This window comes from Sceloporus undulatus, chromosome 2 (assembly GCF_019175285.1).
Source record: "Sceloporus undulatus isolate JIND9_A2432 ecotype Alabama chromosome 2, SceUnd_v1.1, whole genome shotgun sequence".
In the NCBI taxonomy this organism is placed as follows: Eukaryota; Metazoa; Chordata; class Lepidosauria; order Squamata; family Phrynosomatidae; genus Sceloporus; species Sceloporus undulatus.
The window spans coordinates 61232005-61250827 of record NC_056523.1 but is presented as its reverse complement, the minus strand read 5'-3'; the positions used below and the strand labels follow the sequence as shown (position 1 = coordinate 61250827).

The window sequence follows — 18823 nt, the reverse complement described above, 5'->3', positions numbered from 1 at the left end:
AAACTACAAATCCCAGAATTCCACAGTATTGAGCCATGGCAGTTACAGTGGTGTCTAACTGCATTATTTCTGCAATGCAGATGACACCTTAGACAGCATACATCCTTGTGAGTAACACTGAAATAGACTTAACGCTTGAAATGCAGAAGAGACAAAATGTATTTGCCTGTCTCCAGCACAGCCAATGGTTCAACTGCAGGCTTGGAGGAAGTGCTTCTCAACTTCTGGTTTTCCAAAAGTTTTGAACTTTGGTTTCCAGAATCCCTGACCATTTTCCAGACTTGTGGGAATTTTTGGGAGTTGCCATCCAAAACATTTGGAGGATCAAAGATTGAGAATCATTGCTCTACAGCTTAGGGAAGTTACATTTTTCAGACTACAACTCCTGGAATCCCCCAGCTGGATGAGTGCCAAGAGTTGTAGCCCTTGTAGCAGAATTATTATTATTAAAAAGTATGTAATTTTCCCAAGCTGGCCAATGAATTGGGAGCTGTTCCACTCCTCACTCTTACAGCCCTGCTACCGAGATATTTTTGTTGTGCATTAAACAAACTTTCCTCTGCAGACTGATGAAGTCAGACTTCATGCAGTGTGTCAATGGCTTCCTACAGTTCAACTTCAGCAAAAGTGCTGAAAATACCTCCTCCAAGTCTTCTTTTCCTATAAATCACCTGGGACTATGCCTTGCACTCCTTACTAGGATTATACCTCCCAGTTTCATTCAGCTAGAAGAGTTGGTATTTAGAAAATTCAGAGTTAAGTAATGAGTATGTTAGAATAACTGAAATGTTACAAATGTGGCAGACAAGAATTCTTGACTAGACTGGATGGCATTACATTTAGGAGAGGGGAAAAACACAGAACTTTCAAAAAACATGTCTTCACAAGTACAGTGTGCATCAGTGGGGCTCCTGCACTTTAAATGCATTCATGCCATAAACTTATGCTGAGAGGGAAGCTGCACCTGCTATCAGATCCTGTCTCTCCCAAGAAATCTTTTTCTTTCTTTTATGGATTCTGCCTACTCTAAGCTCAAAGCATGCTTCTAACCCCCAGTCTGACAATCACTGCCCAAGATACTCTAACAGATACATTTACATACTGCCACTGCAACCCTCCGAGGCTAAGAGAGTATGACTTGCCCATGGTCACCCATGAGATTTACATGGCTGAGGCAGGATTCAAACCCTGGTCTCCAGAGTCATAGTCCAATGCTGAAATCACTACACCACACTGGCTCTCAATACTTATGCAATTATGTCAAAATAAAGGTGATGGTGATATCATCATCATCTTCATCATCACCACCACCACAATCACTGTTGTTGTTGACTATTATTGTTGTTGTCACTGTTGTCATTTGCCTGTCTGTCTTTAATTTTATCCCACCTTTTCTCCAAAATTAGAACTCAAGGTGGCTTACACATTAAAACAAATATAATATAGTTGCCCCTCTGTATCCATAGATTCAACCATCCAGTTTAGAAAAAAAAAATAACTCCAAAAAGCAAACTTTAATTTTGCCATTTTATATAAGGGACACCATTTTATTATATCATTGTGTATAATGTGACAAACATCTACAGATTTGGGTATCTGGGGAAGAGGTCCTAGAACCAAACTCCAGCAGATATCAAGGGCCCACTGTTTAGCTAAAACATACAAATGTTAACATTAAAATGTGTTAAGAACAAACATACTATTAAAAATAATAAGAGTTCCAGAACAGTACAATTAAAATCAATATAGTGCCATATCAAAAGTCCTTTCTCTAATATTCTATACTTAAAAGCCTCTCAAAATAAGTCTTTGATATGACCTTACCATTCTTCTCTATCCAAAGAGACACAACCAAAAATGAACTTACCATTTTTCCAAAACACTATAGGTCACAGAGTATTCCATGCCCCCACTATGAAATCAAACATTATCAGTCTTTTCCTCAAGTAAATGAAACGGAGATCATTACTATGAATGAATGCTGCCAATAATACAATCTTTCCCAATGAAATTCCCATCATGCCTACTGATCTGCTTAAGGAAGGACATGGGAGTTGCAGACCAACCTAATCTAAGGATTTACAGTTGAGATAGGATGCATTATTTTCCATTCATCACAACAGTCAGTTATTTGGTGTTTTGTGGGTTTTTCGGGCCATGTTCTAGAAGATTTTCTTCCTGACGTTTCGCCAGCATCTGTGGCTGGCACCTTCAGAGAATGCTTGCCTGGAAAAAGTGGGTCTATATATACTTTGTGAGCCTGGGAATGCAGGAGTGATTTGCATGTGTATTGATCTGTGCTGATGGCAGGATTTTATCGGAGTCTCTTTGCCAATGCAAAGAATAGACAATGAACAGTAGGAACACTTGGCAGTGGCATTGCTTGGCTCCTATATTAATAGCACTGCAGTCTTGTCACATAAAACAGAAGAGTTAAGATTACTTGTCTTTGATTACTTTTAGCAATTTGTACAGAATAGAGGTAAAGGCTAAGTTCAATTTGCTAGGCAACCTCAATTTTATAGAAGGTTTAAATGCAGCAAGATTTAAAGGTTCCGATTTTTCAGTTTTCCAAAACACTTTTTTGCTTATAAATATACTATGCTTGCTAAAACCAGAGAAAGAACTTTCCTTAATCATAACAATGTTTAAAAGAGGAAACAGCAAAAAAGCCATTCAGTTTGGTTGGAATAATAAGTTAAATAATCTTATTTACACTGGTGCCTCGGGTTACGAAATTAATTCGTTCCGCCATTCCTTTCGTAACCCGAAAATTTCGTAACCCGAAAAGGCTTTCCGTTAGCACTGGAAAGCCTATAGCATTTGAATTTTGCGCCAAAATGAATTTCGTAACCCGAAAAATATTTCGTAACCCGAAACAGTTTTTGCCAATCCAACTTTTTCGTATCCCGGAAATTTCGTAACCCGATCATTTCGTATCCCGAGGCACCAGTGTATTTGAATTTACATCTTGCCTTTCTCCCAAGATGGGATTCAGTTAAATGGACAGAGAAGTAAAGAATGTGTGACCACCTCTTCCCAACATTGTGTCTTCATCTGTATCTAAGTAAAAATATTTCAGAAAGCAAATAAAAAAAGCTTTGCTATGAGCAGTTGTGTCACCACCTGTTCTGAATTTAATATCTTTTACATTTGTCATCTTCCTTTAAGCATGAAACTTTATTTGCATAACTGTGTCCTTTCTTCCTTTTCAATTTTTTGGGCACCATCAAAACTTTGCAGTCATAATTTCCCAGTCATCACTTGCCACAAAATGCCTTTTCCTTAGAGGTTCAAAGTGACTTGTGACTACACGCCAGCTGATTTTTGGAAAACCACCGAGTGCTACATGAGCTCCCCAATATGATTACTGCAATCAGCAATTACCCTCAGGGTTCTGATAATCACCAAGGTCAGTGTTGTATCTTAGGTTTATTGGCAAATTAGAGCTCTGTGTGTGTGTGCGCGCGCGTATGCGCATGCGCGTGTATCTTGCTGCATCCCTTAAACAGGTGAGCAACTGTGGAAGAGACTTACACTGGTACTTCCCCACACACATGAAATAACATTACATCACTGCATCATTCAGCCAAAACCAGTCTTTTTTATGTTTGCTGGTCTGTTGGAAGACTAAAAGGAAATAAACACACCAAATTACCATATCTCTGATACTGACAGTTTGGGAAGGGTCTGGCGTGGAAAAGTTGATTTAAAAAAAAATTAGAGGGGTTGAAGGACTTTGAGGAACTCTCAAGAAAAAGCAGGGTTCAAGAGAAACCAGAAATCCATGAGGAATACTTTACCTGCTCTGTACTACACACTGTTGTGCAATTTAAACATTGAGTCAGAGCTGGACTTATTTAGAGACTAGCAATTTTCCATTCCTAAGAAGATTATACACCTACCCTGCAGTCTCATTAGAGACAGCCCACCTTCCAGGACTGAGTGTTTCAGTGTGCCACTTAAACGTTCCAGTGACATGCTAGAGGAGGGCAGAATTAATAGCGCATTACTACCTGCAGGGAACAAGGTTTTAAGTTTTAGAAGGCAATGCATTTCGCTCAGATAGTTTCTACTGATTAGGTATTCAGCTATTAGTGAGAAACTGCTTAGTTCCCCCAAAATCCAGAAACACAATTCCCATTCTTCATGCCTTCTATTAAGAAAACTCTGGATAAACTCAAACAGAACTTTTATTTTGCTGAACCACTTTCTGTGCTCTAAATTCTATGTTACTTTTGAAAGATTTAATTTTGATGCTTTCATAGCTGTTCCAATGCAGCATGTGCACCTTGAAATATCAGTTGTTCATGCAACACACACACACACACACACACACCCTTTAGTACCTTCCTTTAGTATCAAGTATCTGTTCTGTTCCTCTTGCAATTAACTACATTTGCTAGTCATATGACAGGTCATTCAAAACAAGAAACAATTACAGTTTGTTGCAGTTCTTCAAAGCCTTTGGGATGGTTGGCCTTAGTAATTTTAGCTCTCTGGTGCTGTTATGCTTAGGATTTTTAATAATCCTGATTACTAGCTGTTCTGTGATTATTATTTTTTCTTTTGTGTTTAATATTTACATTTGTAATATAGCTATCTTCAGGAACAGCCACAAGGGTCCTACCAGACTAAAATAAACAAAGTAATGTCTTTAAATACTTCAAGAAGTATCGAACTGAAGACACGCCTGCCATCTAAGTAGCAGAGCTGTTTTTAGTTAAGGCATTATATTATCACACAAGAAGCCTTACCTCCCTCAGTTCCTGGGCAACAGAATTCAAGCGTTCATTTTCAGACTGTGTGTTGGCAAGAACATTCCTCAGTTGCTTCAGTTCTGTCTGCAATTCCATGACTTTTTTCATGTAGTACTCTTCTTTTGTGGCAGACTCCTGAATCAAGGTCTCTTCTCTGCTCTCTCCATCTGCTGCTACTTTCTTGTGGTTGGTATGAGCCTGACCAAAAGCCTGGAAAAGAAATCAGATCTTCTATAAGATATCTCCATTTAAAATTTAGCTTACTGCATATACTCAACTATGTCGACCATGTGTAAGTCGAGGGCAAAACTTATGGATTTTGATCTGACCCGTAGATAAGTCGAGGGTAAAACTTAGAGGCATGTAACAAAGGATCTAAAGGATGAAGCAAAGGGGGAAAAATGCCAAAAAACATACAAAATTCCAGCAGGCATGTTTGTGCTCATAGTAAATGCTGTATGGATGAGTGAATAATGTGGGGTCAGTGCTTCCAGGACAGATTACACTCCTGCCTTCACGAGAGGATGGTTCCTTTATAAAATAACAGTTAGAGTATGGTACTGACATTGACTCATCGATAAGTCGACTCAGGTTTTTGAGTCAATTTTTTACTAAAATTTCTACATTTATACATGAGTATATACAGGAATTAAATGAGTCAGTGCATCAGGAATACACTGGTTAACAAGCTGAGAAACGTGACAGCATTTCAGTCTGTGAACAAGCTGCACCACAATTCTGATATGGTGGTGTACATTTTATTTTATTTATTATTATCAGATATCAGACTCCACTATGTGTTAATAGTGATTACATTAAATATATCTAGGAGGAAATATCTAGGAGGAAATAATTTAAGATTTTAGGACATTATACAAATTAAAAGAATTAAAATGAACATTCCGTTTTATAATGTAAATGTAATTAACATAGGTTTTTAACATTTTCACTGTAAACACAACATAGTGTCGCTATTTCACAAACATCCTATCTCCCATTATTTGCAGTCAAGAGAGCAACAAAGATAATAAAAGTCTAAATAGTAAACAGTTTTAAAGTCAGACAATAAACCCAATTGCAAAAGTCTAAACACTTAAAAGATAAAAACAAGTCACACAGTAATACAATTGCAATAAACTATAGTATACATGCTAATTTCCTTTTCTAATGAAATTGTCCCCTCATATGGAAAAATGTTATATGTAAATGAGTGCTTGCACACAAAAAAACACCTCCCATTTCCAAAAACGGCAAACATAAAGGTAATTAAATATTTAAATGGTAACCTTATAGCAAGCATTCAAAACATCCCTTTGAGCTAGGTCATTATGATTCCTATTTTTTTGATATAGATATAATGCAGTGCTGAAATAACTTCCCCAAACCTAGTACTGTGCACCCACACTGTAGGCAGGCGCCCCATACGCAGCTTCCAACTTACGTGGAAGCCACGCGACGAGAGAATGAATGGTGCACGCACCCGTGGCGCACACACTCTCCCGCACCACGAACTCCACTCAATCGAATGGGACTTGAGCTTACACACTATTCGGCTTACGCGGCTGGGTTCGGAACGGATCCCCCGCTTAAGCTAAGGGCGCACTGTACTCTCCAGATAATGCTAGACTACATTATAAATAAGGATGATTGGCTGGTTGGTTGTGCCTTAAGACCCAGGGCGTTTTTGGGTTGTTGTTTTTTAGGGGTGGAGTAAAGTACAAACAATGTGATTGGTTATTGATTGGCTGACTGTGCTGCAGTTCAGTACATCTTGATGGGCACACCAGGCCAGGAAAGATCCACAGATCTGGGGAATTATGCCCAGGGCTCACATGTTTCACTGTGACACTACTCAGTGAGGCATAGTGACATTTGCCAAACCAAATTATCTCTGATACAGGACACACTAATAAAGGCTATATGTTGATGTCAGTGAAGCTAGGCTTAGCTAACCCCATAAAGAATTGCCTCATATAAAACTTATATTTATTACAGTTTGTTAAAGATGTGGCTCTGACCCGGGACAGGCCCTGGGCCAGCACAGTGACAGACAGGTGTTCACATGCCCGCCCGCTGCCGCACCAGGGATCCACCACCACCATGTGCCTAACCTGCCGTCGCTGTTGCATCCACTCTGAAGGCCCCTGCTGTGACCTGTAAAGGCAGAAATGGGGCACCTGGCTACACCAATGTGGCCTCTTCCAATGTCCCAGGACATAGCAGAGGCTTTCAGAGAGGATGAAACGCCAGTGGGAAGTAAGGGGAGTGTGGGCCTCTGAGGTCTGCCAGCTGTTGCAGTGGAGTCTCAGAGAAACTCCATTGCAAACAGCCAGTCATTTTAGACCAGATTAAGTTCCTTTTGGGCAGGATCCACCATATCTGCATCTGGTCTGTCCAATCCTAGCCAAACACTAATGGTCTGCATTGCCCAGACAGGATGACATCAAGCTGGGAGGAACACAGGCCTTTTGTGTATACAGCCCCTAAATCTCTCACTCTGAACCAGCCACACACAACACTAACTGATTGTGGTGTGGTGGCAATCCTAAATGGATGGATACACAGTGCTGAAAGCACATCAGATGTTAACATCACCAAGAGTAATATAGGCGCATTACAGACCGCCCACAACGGGCGGTCTTGCACTGCTGCCAGTTGCTCTGCGAGGGAGCTGCAGCAGCCAAACCACGTGGCTCCCTCGTGGAGCAAAAAGAAGGCCCAAAATGGCACTTCCTTCTGCGCCCCAGAAGAGTGTGCGATGTCCGGACGCTGCACGTCCACGACGTCAAAATGGTGGCGCCCATCTGTATGCGGCACCGCCATTTTGACGTGGTCGTTACACGCGAGAGGCAAGGCGTGTCAGGAAGCTCCTCCCCTCGCGCATAACAACAGCACCCCATAGGGCCCGTCCAGAACACGCCATAGTGTAGATTGACAGCATCCGCATCTGACCATAGATCTCGTATATCCATATTGCATTACTTTTGATTTAATTTCCTGTCACATGTACAGGTTCATCCATATTCAGTCTCATGTGGCAGAGCCTCTGTGTAAGTACAGATGGCTCCCCTCCCAGTACATGATGGTCCGCCTGGGGCACAGCCAGGTATACTACTGGGGAGAGGCCCAGCTCTACTACTGTTTAGTGAAAATAAACAAGTTTATTAGAAAGCAGAAGTGGAGTGAAAGTACCATAGTACAGTAGGGCTGATAGTGAAATCACTAGGACAGTGGAAAGACCAAGAATGATGGCCCTATTGTTTGAATCATAAGGATGTATTTCTTCTCCCTGCACCATCTAGGCTGAAAGAAATGCAGGGCTTCAAGTGACAAAGGGCCTGAACAGACAAGCCAAAATAAAGCTGCTTTAGGTCACTTTGGAGGTATGCTGTTTAAATGACATATGCATCTTAAGAGGCGTCCGGACTCTTAGGATGCATGCATCATTTAAATAGCATACTTCCAAAGTGACCCAAAGCAGCGTTGTTTTGGCCTGTCTGTTTGGGCCCAAAATTATCCAGAAAAATCTGATTGTGTCTATTATGCAATAATTTCATCATATGTGACATGCCTGCAATAGCACAGGGAATGAGCCTTTTAGGTATAAAGTTAGATTTTTTTTTTAAGGAAACAAAACTTCTGCAGGGGAATTTTCCTGATGAATTCCTCCCAACAAAAATAGCAATTAAAATCTAACCTTACAAAAAGCACTTACACACACACACACACACACACACACAAACTTAATATCAAGGAAAATGTAGAGACTCCTCTAATATTTAAGGGATTTAATTTTAGGGGTATTAAATATTAAAATGGTGAGTGTCAACACTGAGTCACTGCTCTTATTGCATTCTGTAAACATATTCATAGGATTTACTGCCTGCCTGGTATAAATTTGTAACCTTGAGGAATGGCCTTCCGCTTAAAGATTTTAATCTGCACGTATAAATTTGTCTTTCTTTCTTAGATGGCTTCTGGGTGTCTTTCTCACCTGCTTAGAAGGTGAAATGCAAAGTAGAATAATCTTATTTTGCTGAACTGAGACATCCTGTTGAGTGTCCCTTACTAAAATTGTTTCTTTGTCTCCACATCCTCTTTTTTTATACCATTGTTTTGAGAGAAGGAATGATGTGTCCATTACAGATTACAGTGAGAGGGAGTGTTTGAGTGAGGAGTGTCTGGAAGGAAATGTACTTTGTTACAAATATTGACAGGAGGAAGAATATAGGGACTTCCAGAGATTTTAAATACAGTGGACCCTTGTTATATGCTGGGGTTTGGTTCCAAGATCCCCAGTGTATAACAAAATCCGTGTATGCTCAAGTCCCATTAAATATAATGGCAGAGCAAAATGGTGTCCTTTATAAAAAATGGAAAATCAAGGTTTGACATTTGAAATGCATACTTTTTTGGAACATTTTCAAACCGTGTATGCTTGAATCCGTGTATAAAAATCCATGGATATGAAGGGCCAACTGTAAAACTGTTCTGTCTACATCTGGAGTAAGCATCTATTGAGCAACTGTCAATCAAGAAACTGCTCACTGGAATTCAGAGGACTGCATTCTCCTAACAAAGTTACCACCCACTCCAATTGTTTTTACTTTTAAAAAAATCAGAATTCTCCTTGCACCCTCTTTTAATGTACTCTTTGCCTTATTTAGGCTGGTGTAGGTCCACACACACCTCAAGTCTGGATGTAGAAGTTATTTCCAATGTTGAAAAACAAGGGCTGCATAGGTCTGAAAAGCCCCAGGAGGTAAAAGGAAAAAAATGGTACAATTGCCTCAATAGCCACATAAATGTTTTGGGGGGCATTTTGAATTTTTAAAAAAATCAGAAATAAAAACAGAGAGACAGGACCCCCTGGAGACCTTAAAAATGGCCTGAAGGTCACATGGAACAACCATGCTTCACTTTCCCCACTCCTCATTATCCTTTGTTGTCCTCTGTTTTCTCTATCTAAATTATCCCTTGTTTTCTTCTATTTTAGGCCATATCTCTGCAATCCAAAAATATTTTCAGCAGAAGCTTTCCCAGATATGATTCTCCAAGATGAAAATTGGATCTTGATCCCTAAAGATATTTTTCAGTCCAGTCAAGGGCAAATCAGCATTTCCTTCTTTTCCAAACAAACCACGTTGTTAAATCAATCTATCTATCAAGTTTTCCATTAGCCATTTACATTCCAGCCTTTCAGACTGTATCTGTCATCACTGGAGGAAATTTATTTCCAACATGCAAAAACTAGGCCTCAGGATTTCATTACTTTGGCATATTAGGTAGGGGGCATCTACTGATATAGTAACTATTGAATAAAGGAGGACTGGAACATACTGTATGACCAAACATGTCTGCTCCATCTTGTATTTAAGATAGCAATTTATTGCTCCTCTCAGATCAAATTTTATTGCTCCTCTCAGATCAAATTCGATTACAGATAAGCAAATCAAAGAAACCACAGGCAGATATCCACTAAGGAAATACTAGACAGGTTCACAAAGCAGCCCCAAGGGAAATTAAAAAGTGTCACATTTCAGACAGAAAGTAAAATGCCATCTGTGCAAGTTGCTGTCAAATGAGTTTCAGCTGTACAAAGCTGCTTATAAGCCTAATGCCCAAGGCCTCTAAAAATGTTAAAGAGTTGGGGTCTACTCAATTTTTGACCTTTCTCATCAGCACAGCAGTCACTGAGATACAGAAGGGACTTTTTAGTTTTGGACTCCAAGATATGGAACAGCATCCAAAGATATATCTCCAAATAGCCCTGCCCCACCCCCTGGCTGCTGCTTGTTCCCAAAACTATTCTATTCCAGTGGCCATATTTTAGTCAGAGTTTTTAATTATCAAGAGAGCCTGTGTCATGTAAAGATCTGAACAACAGACTACAACTCTGGAGACCAGGAGTTTTCTTGGCAAGATTTGTTCAGAGGAGGTTTCCCATTGCCTTCCCAGAGGCTGAGAGCATGTCACTTGCTCAAGGTCACCCAGTGGGTTTCCATGGCTAAGCTTAAAATCAAACCCTGGTCTCCTGAGCTGGAATGTTTTATGGCATCAGTCATTCTCTGTACTGGGGGAGATTGGAGAAGAGTTTGAGTCCAACACTCAAACCACCATGCCACACTATTAGTTTAGCTTGCATTAACAGCAGCATGGTTTCCAAGTGAAAAGAAGTAGCAGTCTCTGTGGTAGTCAGGCCTCATCTGGAATAATGTGGTTTATATATGGGGTGTATGTTCTAGTTCCTCCCCCTCCTTCTCCCCCTTTTTCATATGTAATTTTATACTGTTTTTACTTCAATGTTTTTAATTGTTTTAAAACTTTTATTGTAAAGTATTCATTTTTTTTTAAATTTCAGAAAAGGACAAGAAGGAAGATTAGAGGTATGGAGAACAAAATACAGGAAGGAAGGTGGAAGGAGCTGGGCATGTTCAACTTGGCGAAGAAAAGACTGAGGGGTGATATGCTTTTCACTCTTTAAATACCACAAGAGCTGTTAAAGAGGCTAGGAGACAGGCTTTTTTCTGCTGCCTCAAAGGGTCTAATTTTTTGATGTTACAGGATAGTATATATCAATTGAACATAAGAAGGAACATCTTGACAATAAGAGCAGTTCAGCAATGGAACCAATAGCCTAGAGAGGCGACGGGGTCGCCTTCTTTGAGATTCTTCAAAAAGAGGCTGGACAGCTACCTGCTGGGAATATTTTACCTGGCAATCCTGCACTGAGCAGGGGATTAGACTCAAGGGTCCATGAAGGCCCTTCTAACTCTAGGATTCTATAATTTTCAGGACAAATGCTTAATCTAATTACTGTACAACAAAAAAGACACTTGAAGTGTTACAAACATTTCCCCCAGTAAAAATATTTTCCACAAATGTGTACCCTTAACCAATACATAACATTACAGCATGCATACAAAGCAGCTTTCCTAAAGTGTAAATATAAATTAAATTGCACTATAAAGCATGGGCACACAGTGCGAAAGAAAATCATCATTTGCTGTAATCCAACAGGCAATAAGATTGTTTTGCTGGGGGGGGGGGGGGGTAGGCTGTTCAAACCCTGTGTCCTTCTTAGAGCACCAGTCACAATGCTAGCTGTATGGAAACAATACCACTAAATCCAACCTATTATTTTATGTCTTTGTTATGAAATCTGGTTGTTTATTGTGAAATCAATTCAGAGGTCTAAAGGCTTTCCACCTTTCATGGGGGTCCATGGGATCTGTTTCTAAGATGTCACACTGACTGAAATTCTGCCACTCCATTGAATCTCATAAATCATACACTAATCATAAGCAGTTTCTTTTCTCATGTGTATCAGCCCATTTGAACTTGTAAAGAAATGTTGCCATGGCAAAGCAAACTCCTTCATTCTTCCTTTCAAATGTTGTAAATGGCTACCTCAAATTGTTGCTGTTTTAACAAACATATGGTTTTATTTTATTGAATTCTTTGAAAAACAGGCAAGACGTACACAGTCGCTATTTACACATGTTGATTTATGTGACTAAAGTTTGTTAGCTCTTGTTTTCTGTAATATTAGCAATTCACAAAAAGAAATCTGTTGGTCAGCTGCACAGGTATCATTCTTGTGTACAAAATGGTGTGTGTGTAAACTGCAGATGTGCATATAAAACCATTGTTGCAAAAACCATTGTTATCTATCATCAGAACTGAATATCAAAAGTTTCATATAACAAAAAGCCATACATTTGTGCAGACTGTTCCATATGTAAGAGGGTGTCTGCCTTACTGCATCATGGTGCCTACATCCCACAGGTACCCAAACTCTGTCACATATATCCAAATCCTGACACATACACATCATGCCCTGTTTTATGCTGTCCAGACCAGAACCCTCAGAATGATGGATTTTTTTTGGGGGGGGGGGGTATGCATTTCCACAAATGCATTTTGAAGATAGGTCAATTTTTAAAACTTGCATCATTTTCTTCATTCAAGATTTGAACCTGACCATTAACCTTTTGCATCTTGTGAGCAAGCACTGTCATTGTAACTTTAGCGCATTATTTAGTAATATTAGTGCATTATTAGGCTGAAATCTTTCAAATGCTAAAGTTTCTTTCCAGTAAATAAAATTAAAATAGCACACAAAAAAACTCTGGGGTTGGAACCATTTTGTTCTCAACCTCCTGTGGTCTTTGTAGGTTAATACAAGATTCAATACTACATGTTTGTAACAAGTTTAAACATTACAACAATTAAAGAACATTTTAGACCATTAAGTCGAGTGGTGTTGACTAGTGGAATTTTTCTAAAACCAACCATTTGCTTCCTTCTTATTAAGCTTATTTTAATGATATTTCTGGCACAGCAATTACAGCCTGATTATGCATCCTGCTGTGAACTTAAAGTCACTGATGTGTTTCTTGACAGGACTAGTAGTCAGGTGGAGCTTGAAATATGCAGATTTCTTTCCTCCATTATACTGTGTGTCAAGGAAAATCCATTTATTAAACTCAGACTATCACACCAAGCAATGACAGATGATGCACCTTCCCTCCTTGTCTAGTAATATCTTTTTGTTCTAGTAATATATTTTTCCTTCCCTTTCTCCCACAGATAAAATCATTCTCAATCAACACTTTAGTTAAAAACTGATTGATTCTTCCGAGCATTATGCATTATGCACAAATAGCAACTGTTTACAAATTAAAGGAAATGTATCTTCATCTCCATTATCCAGTTTTGGGTAACACCCAATGGTATTAACATTTTAAAAAGCAAAAGGTTTCAAACCAAGTGCCCAAAGAGGAAGTGTGTGCACACAAGCTTACAAAAAAATTGTGGGATAAGGCTACTTCTAAACACAGTTCAGCATTTCACTGTCCTTTTCCAACCACACTGGGCATTTCCACAGACACAGACCATGGTATTCATTACATTGCTTTTCTCACCTATGGTTCTCCATGATAATCTTATGTTACTACATCAGACCTTCAGCACCCCACTCCAAGGGAAAAGAAGAGCAAAAGTTTCATTGATGATGAGCATGATAATCATGTTGAATTATGAAACTACTGTAAACATCTTTCTTTTGAGAACAGTCTTTTGCCAGGTCTACTTTATTCCACTTATAAGACTTCAGTAAAAGGAAGACTTTTCAGCAACTTACAGATTTCAAATCCCAAAGCAGAGTATTCAAATACTGGTTAATAGATAATTCTGCAGAATGTTCAATATTGTTTATTTTTTTTATGCACAGATTTCATTTTTAAATATTTTGCAATATTCTGTTCACACCCAGGTTGGCAAGTATCTTCTTACACCAAATATGTAAACGTTGGTGGTTTATAGACTGCCAGATATGGCGCCGCTGTCACGTGCTAGGGGTTGGCCGAGGACACAGCGTCCATGCTGGCCTCACCCCTAGCATGTGACGGGGGTGTAATCATGTGACGGGGGTGTAATCATGGCGGCACCCTGCACACACAGGGACAGCCATGATTACATCACACACATGCCGCCTCCAAATGGAGCGCTGCACATGTGACGCCCTTGCGCCGCTGCATGGCTGCACCAGTGACACAAAGGAGAAAGGGGCTGAGTGGCCCCTTTCTCCCTTTCCCCGCCGCTGTTGGTGTGTCCTTGGGGCATGAAGCCCCAAGGACACCCCTTTCCAGGCTGCAGGGAAGCGGCCTTTTGCCGCTTCCTCACGGCCTGGAAAAGCGGCGGATCGGGGCCTCAGGGCTGCCGCTGTGGCAGCTGAGGACCCAATCCGTGGGGGAAAGGGGTGGGTACAGGCCGCCCCAGCCACAACTTAGAAAAATTACTTTTCACACTTCAATTCAATTAAGTGCAATTCAATGAATCACTCTGGCAATGTTTTCTGTAAATTCTGGGAGCTGTAACTTTCCCAAGCTCTGACATCCAACCACTGAGCCCAACAAAAGCTCACCAAGAAACCAGACAAAGATCTTCCTCAACTCTGCTACCTGAGCTCCTTTGTGTTGAGCCTGAGATGTTCTGCAATGGGTAGCATGTGCTCTACCTGCCTCGAGCCTTGGGGAGAGGCATGTAATAAATTATTTATTTGCTTATTTATTAATTATTATTTTTGTTGTTGTTACTACTACTACTATTATTACATCACAGAGCTGTGATCTCTTTGTACAGGCAAATATGTATGAGGGTGGTTTAAAACATGTGAATGATATGATTGTAAAAATCAGATAGTCTTCCATTCTCCCAAAACAGAAACAAAGAAATGAAAATTTGGGGGGGGGGGTGAGAGAAAAAATATGATTTACTATCTTTTGATTGTACAACAATATGTTATAAAAGAGAAAGGTGGTATCATTAGGTCATTTAGGCTTGCTGTGCTTTTTCTGGCATAGCTCCAGATCTGAAAAAAGCAAGCCCCAGACGGTCAGGCTACCATTAAAATTAAATCCCTAGGGTTGTTTTGGTGTGGACATCTGTCTGCAAGCAACTTCCCTGAAGTCATCAGTTTTGCTCACTTGGGCCACTATCTAGTCATCAACCAATAATTACTTTGGGTCTCTGGTGACCAAATGCAAACTGATCTGGATAGAATTAATGCATAGTGTCCTATGCCACCTTGTTCCACTTATCAGTGCAATAATTAGGGGCTCCCTCTCATATACTAAAAGAACATAGTATATTGATTTCATTCGAAGGTCATGTAAAAAAATATTGCCATGGTTCATTTTGGACAGGTGATAGTTCATCAGTATGGTAGAGAGCACACAGGGAGTATCTGTTTGGCTTTGAAGAATGTTTACGAGTATGTCCTCAGTTTACTACAGCAGAGAGCTGTACTACTGCAATTCTTTCCTAACCTAACAAATTAAGGGCTAATAGCTAGGCAGATACTTTGCTGTAGCACTTCTCTTCCTGGTAGCTTCTAAATGTTTTGGACTATTAACTCCCACCAGTTCCAACCATTATCAGTAATTGACAGGTATGGTGAAAACGAGAGTTCCAAACATACAGGAGGCACCAGCATTGGGAAAGGATGGTTTAATACACTTTGGCCCAGGCCTGGATCCACATCTCCTGCTCCTCTATCCTCCTGCTCTGTAAAACAGTGCTGCTTAAAGTAGTGTCACTCAACAAGGGACTGGTTGCTGGTCCTTGATGCATTACCAGAAAAGAAAGGAACCATGAAAACCTATGTGCAAATATGGTGCCAGTCCCTGGCATACTGGCAGAACAAAACAAATTAATAAAATTGCAAGCCCTCCCCCCCCCCCCCACACACACACACATACATCGGATATCTTGAGATGCAATGCTGAAAAATACTTGCAAGATCACACCAGTGCAACTTTAGCTTTTGTGTGAAGGCATCTCATATGGGAACTTCACTACTGAACAAAAGCTGTGAGTGCAATCCCTTCCATCTTTGCAACCTACACAATTTTCAATGTCAGTGTCAAGATATTGCTAAAAAGGACACAAATAGTTATAAGACCAAAAATTAAAGCCAACAGAATAATTCTATACTAATCTTCTTAGCCCTTCATTCTCTCTTTCCCAATTGACCCTCCCCCATTTTTTCACAATCTCCTTCTCTCTTTTTGTCCTGCTCACAAAACACATGTGTAGGTATTGACAGCACATATTCTCTACTTCAAAAAAGCTAACATAAAATCAAAGGCTGGAAATCGGAGCCACTATTTGATGGCTCCATCAGCTGAACAGAACACACACTTTGAGGGCTTTACAGATTTCTTGCTTGGAATAATTCCAGTATTCTCCCCCACCCCCACCCTGTGACAACTCTTTCCTAATGACTGAACAACAGACGTGCTGTTAAGGCAAGCAGTGCTTGTGAGCACCTCTGAGGTTAGAAGGCTTTATTTGCCAACACAATCTCACAGGCAGCAAGTAGGCACGTGACTGGCCCGGCCCAGCCCTGCAAACAGATTTGCCAGCAAATGGGTCAGGCTGTCATGCATAATGCAAAGCAGTCTCCACATGATTTGCTAAGGTTCTACCAGACAATACTGCTCCTAGCCAAGCAGACCTGGGTTATTACAGTGATCAGGAGATGCCAAATTGTCCACTGTGGCTAGTTGCATTACATCACACCATAATGTCCACTGTGGCTAGTTGCAATAAATCTGACCATAAAAACAAAGAGTATGCCTTAGAGCACAGCTCAGGTTGCATACTAAACACAAAGGCAAAGAAATAAGGAGTTTACCTATACTATGGTTGGCAGTTTACACTACTTGCACCATTGCCTTATCTATAAAAATACAGTGGGCCCTCCCCTTACACGGGATCCATTCCGGACCACCCACCCCCCACGTAAGGGGAAAAACATGTAAGCTCAAATCCCATTAATTTCAACAGGAGAGCATTCCTGCATATGGCACACGCCATTCTCCTTATGGTTTCTTAACCTTCCTCATAAAGTTAAAGCTGTGTATGGTGCACCTGCGTATGGCACGGGCACACTGTAAACTGCTGATACCACATTAGAATTTCTTTAAAGTGCAGTTGCACTCCATCTCCACCCAAATACAAAACTTACCCTTTGAGGAGACTCTTGTTCATTGTTTTGTTGAAACTCAAGACATGGTGTGTTTACATATTTGCATTTTCTGTAATGTTCAGCTCACTAGTTTGAGACATCTTTTATTTGTTTCACAATCCCCTTTTCTTCTCACCTGGGGCCTTTCACACTATAGTTACAAAACTATTATTCCACTTTAACTGTCATGACAACATCCCATGGAAACCTGGGATTTGCAGTTTAGGGAGGAGCATTTTAGAATTCTCAGCCAGACAGCACTAGTGTGTCACCAAACTACAAACCCCAGCATGCAACCATATCAATTAAGGTGGGATCACAGTATTGCACTGCATTCTATCAAAGGCCCATGATCTCTGCTTGTGGCATATTATAATATGGATTGTACTGGTTGATTGGGCAGGAGAAGAGGCAGGTTTCTCAAGTAGGGTGAAGGTTCTGCTCAGGAGGCGAGAGTAGTTTTGCAACTTCAAGTGAATGGAACAATATAGCACCGTTAGCCCAGAATTATGGTTATCTGAGCAACAATCTGCAGCAGAAATGTGATCAAGAGCAGTTAACAAAAGTATGTGCATTTGCAATTGCACATACGAGGAGGAAGAGCAGTCGAATTCTAACGCATTCAGTACTATACATTTCATTTTCACATGTTTATTGCTAGAGGTCTCAGGAAAGGAAAAAAGATACTTTCCCTCTCGTTTGCAAATACAAACTAGGCCAACAACCATTTGTCCAAAGAATGCCATGGATGTCAGTATAATAAAATGTTTGTCCCATATTTCATAGACAACTGTGGACGTGCAGCAGTACATTAAGACGTCATCCAGTTTTTGAAGTAGATGCCAGAGTCTGCCAACGTAATACCGAGGAACATGTGTTCACATGTAAGAACAAAAGAGTCAGTGAAGCAAGCTCATTGGAAGAGGCCACAGAGGCAATGATTTGCTCGGCTGGCTTACAAAGGCATAAAGACACTGGTGTGACACGTCTGAAGCCATGAAGAATATTTTGTGGACTTGGCTGTGGCCATAACTAAAGACACCATTACAGCAAGACTACTTTTGGTAATACTGTATATCTACTGTACCAGCAATTAAATTAAAATAAAAAAGCTCAGAAACTAAATCATTAATTTATGATTGAGGGGCCAGCATGGTATAGTGGTTTCTGGAGGGCTCTGGAGACCAGGGTTCAAATCCCAGTTTAGCCATGAAACCCACTGGGTGACCCTGGGCAAATGACACTCTCTCAGCCTCAGAGTATGGCAATGGCAAAGCCACTTTGAAGAAATGTGCAAAGAAAATCCTGCGATAGGTTTGCCTTAGGGTCACCATAAGTAAGAAATGACTTGAACGCACAGAAAAACAAGGCAGAAGGAAACCCCAAACACCAAAGTGTTATCCACACTGCAGAATTAAAGTAGTTTGACACCACTTTTAACTGTCACAACTCCATCCTGTGGAATTCTAGATTTTATAGTTTGGTGAGGTATTCAGGCTGGTCTGTCAAACAGCTCTGGTTTCTAACC

General features: G+C 40.3%; 1 protein-coding gene across 5 annotated transcripts in view; it reads right to left on the bottom strand.

The window, feature by feature from the left end:
- BICD2 (BICD cargo adaptor 2) overlaps positions 1-18823 on the bottom strand; it is a 123305-nt gene that overhangs the window by 45652 nt on the left and 58830 nt on the right. For 4 of the 5 annotated variants that reach the window (XM_042451011.1, XM_042451014.1, XM_042451012.1 and 1 more), the window contains exon 2: positions 4758-4970. In XM_042451011.1, coding sequence (XP_042306945.1) covers positions 4758-4970 — 213 coding nt within the window. Of the gene's footprint in view, positions 1-4757; positions 4971-17295; positions 17422-18823 lie in introns of those variants that run through there. The other variant, XM_042451016.1, reaches the window with a different exon arrangement.